This window comes from Didymella exigua (assembly GCF_010094145.1).
Source record: "Didymella exigua CBS 183.55 unplaced genomic scaffold M421scaffold_60, whole genome shotgun sequence".
In the NCBI taxonomy this organism is placed as follows: domain Eukaryota; kingdom Fungi; phylum Ascomycota; class Dothideomycetes; order Pleosporales; family Didymellaceae; genus Didymella; species Didymella exigua.
This window is the reverse complement of record NW_022984834.1, coordinates 171,050-173,426: the sequence shown is the minus strand read 5'-3', so window position 1 is coordinate 173,426 and position 2,377 is coordinate 171,050. Positions and strand designations below refer to the sequence as shown.

Here is a 2,377-nt window from a genome sequence, read left to right as displayed (position 1 = left end):
ATAATTAATTTCGCAACCCCCTTGTGCAGTTAGGAGCCCTCAGATCAGTAGGTTTCTAGGCTTATTCACTGTCACCCTAATAACCTCACTACTGCCTGGACCACCCCCATAGAAAGCACGCGTTATGTAGCTAATAACTGTAAAAGATATTATCTATACTTTAATCTTTTAACTAAAAAAGTTAAGGAATTTAACATTCTCCCTAAGAACACCTACAATATAGACAAGAAGGGATTTATAATTAGGGTCATTAGAAAGACTAAAAGAGTCTTTGATAAGGCTCTCCACAAGGAGCGTCGATATAAGCAAGCATCTCACGATGGCAACAGGGAGTGGGTGACAGTTATAGGCGCGATTTGTGCCAACAGATCTCACCTCCCCCCTGCCATAATCTATCCCGCGGCTAGTGAGAAAGTACAGGCTAACTAGGTGCACGATATCAATCCAGATACTCACGATCTACGATTCTCAGTATCCCCAAGTGGCTGGACGAACGACGATCTTGGTGTTGCCTGGCTGCAGCAGGTGTTTAATCCCATTACCTCAAAAAAAGCTTAGAGAAAGTTCAGATTACTCATTCTTGACAGCCACGGCAGCCACGTGACGAAGGCCTTCATCAATTACTGTGATCTCCATCGAATTCTGGTGCTAGTTTACCCCCCGCACGCCACCCATACGCTGCAACCCCTAGATGTCTCATGCTTTAAGCCCCTGAGCCAATCTTACTCAAATAAGCTCATATATTATAACCACAACACCAAGGGATGGCTCCCCACAGGTAAGGCAGACTTCATAAGCCTCTTCTGGCCTGCCTAGGTCAACACCTTTACTAAATTGTTAATACTCCAAGCCTTTAAAGTCACAGGTATATACCCACTTCACCCAGACGTCATACTTGATCGCTTCAAGAAGGTGACTCCACCACTACCTACAACGCCTCCCCAGCAATCAGAGCCTTGGGCGGCATCTACCTCACCTAATTGGCGACGTTTTAGGTCATCTTTTGACCGTGCAGTGACGTATGGGGACCTAGGGGCGCAGAGTGAGGCAAGGCAGCAGATACACCAGATGCACGTGGCTCTTGAGCTCAAAGATCAGGAACTTCAGGGCCTCAAAACAGCACTGGAGAGTAAGAAGAAGCGTCAAAAGAAGAATAAAGTATTGCCACTGTCACCGCGGGACCCTAATGTACAAGGGGGGGCCATATTCTGGGATCCTTCATCCGTTGCACGTGCCAAGACCCGTATAAAGGATATAGAGAAGCAGGCAATCGCAGATAACGCTGCAAAGGCTGATCGGAAGCAAGTACAGCACAACAACAAGATCCTGAAAGAGAAGGATAAGGTTAAGAGGCAAGAAAAGGCAGCGTTGAGGCGTGAGAAGGCAGCTCAAAAGAGGGCGGAGAAGGCTCAGGGGATCGCCGAACGCGCAGCTGAAAGAGAGCGCGTCAAAACACTCAAGAACGCAGAAAAAGTATCCCAATTGCCTAAACAGACTAATCCCAAGGCCTCAGCAAAGCCACGGTCAAAATCAACAAAGCGTGGTGGTGGTGCAGCAAAGGGCAGTTCACAGGAGTCTCATGAGCCCAGCTCAGCACCCCCAGGCTTCAGGACTCGTGGTGGCCGCGTCACAAAGCCCACAAAAAAACTGAATACGCCAAAAGTCTCGCAGTAGCAGATAGTATATTTCATCAACTTCTTATATAATAATATCTACTCTACGTGGTGTTGTAGCCTCACTGTTGGTGAGGTGGTAAAGTTGGTGGGGTGGCCCACCTGGTGACCCGGCCCACCCGGTGTCCGTGCACGGTAGAGTGGCTAAAGCACTTCAACACTTATACAAAGACTTGCGTTGTTGGTGCGCGTCGCCTACTTGTCCTTGATGGCCATAAGAGCCACCACTCTCTTGAGTTTCAAGAGCTCTGCAAGGAGAACAATATCTACACACTCTGCATGCCGCCTCACTCATCTCATCTACTTCAGCCTCTTGATATTGGCTGCTTCTCGCCGTTGAAGCGCGCGTACAGCTGTGAGGTTGAGAGCCTGATCCGCCACCACATCAACCACATCACTAAGCTTAAGTTTCTGCCAGCGTTTAAGGCAGCCTTTACACGATTGTTTACGCCAGACAATATCTGCTCAGCGTTTAGAGGCGCAGGCCTTGTTCCTCTCTAGGCAGACGTTGTTCTATCAAAGCTTGATGTGCAGCTGCGTACGCCTACTCCAGTTGCTCTGCCAGAGGCCCTCTGGGAGGCTCGTACACCAAGCAACGTACGCGAGCTTGAGGCTCAATCAACGTTGATACGTGATCGCGTGCGCCGGCACAAGAGCTCATCACCTGCCTCAATTATTGAAGCAATTAACCAGCTTAAGAAGGG

The 2,377-nt window shown here is 48.8% G+C and overlaps 1 protein-coding gene across 1 annotated transcript; it reads left to right on the top strand.

Annotated features, from left to right (window-relative positions):
• Positions 1–321: 321 nt before the first annotated feature.
• M421DRAFT_77189 (CENP-B protein) lies at positions 322–2,174 on the top strand (the record flags this gene model as incomplete). The annotated part of the gene is given in 3 exon segments (XM_033597295.1): positions 322–414; positions 430–525; positions 1,815–2,174. Coding segments are annotated over 3 exon segments (549 nt in total), but the record flags the coding sequence as incomplete, so codon positions are not given.
• Positions 2,175–2,377: the final 203 nt, after the last annotated feature.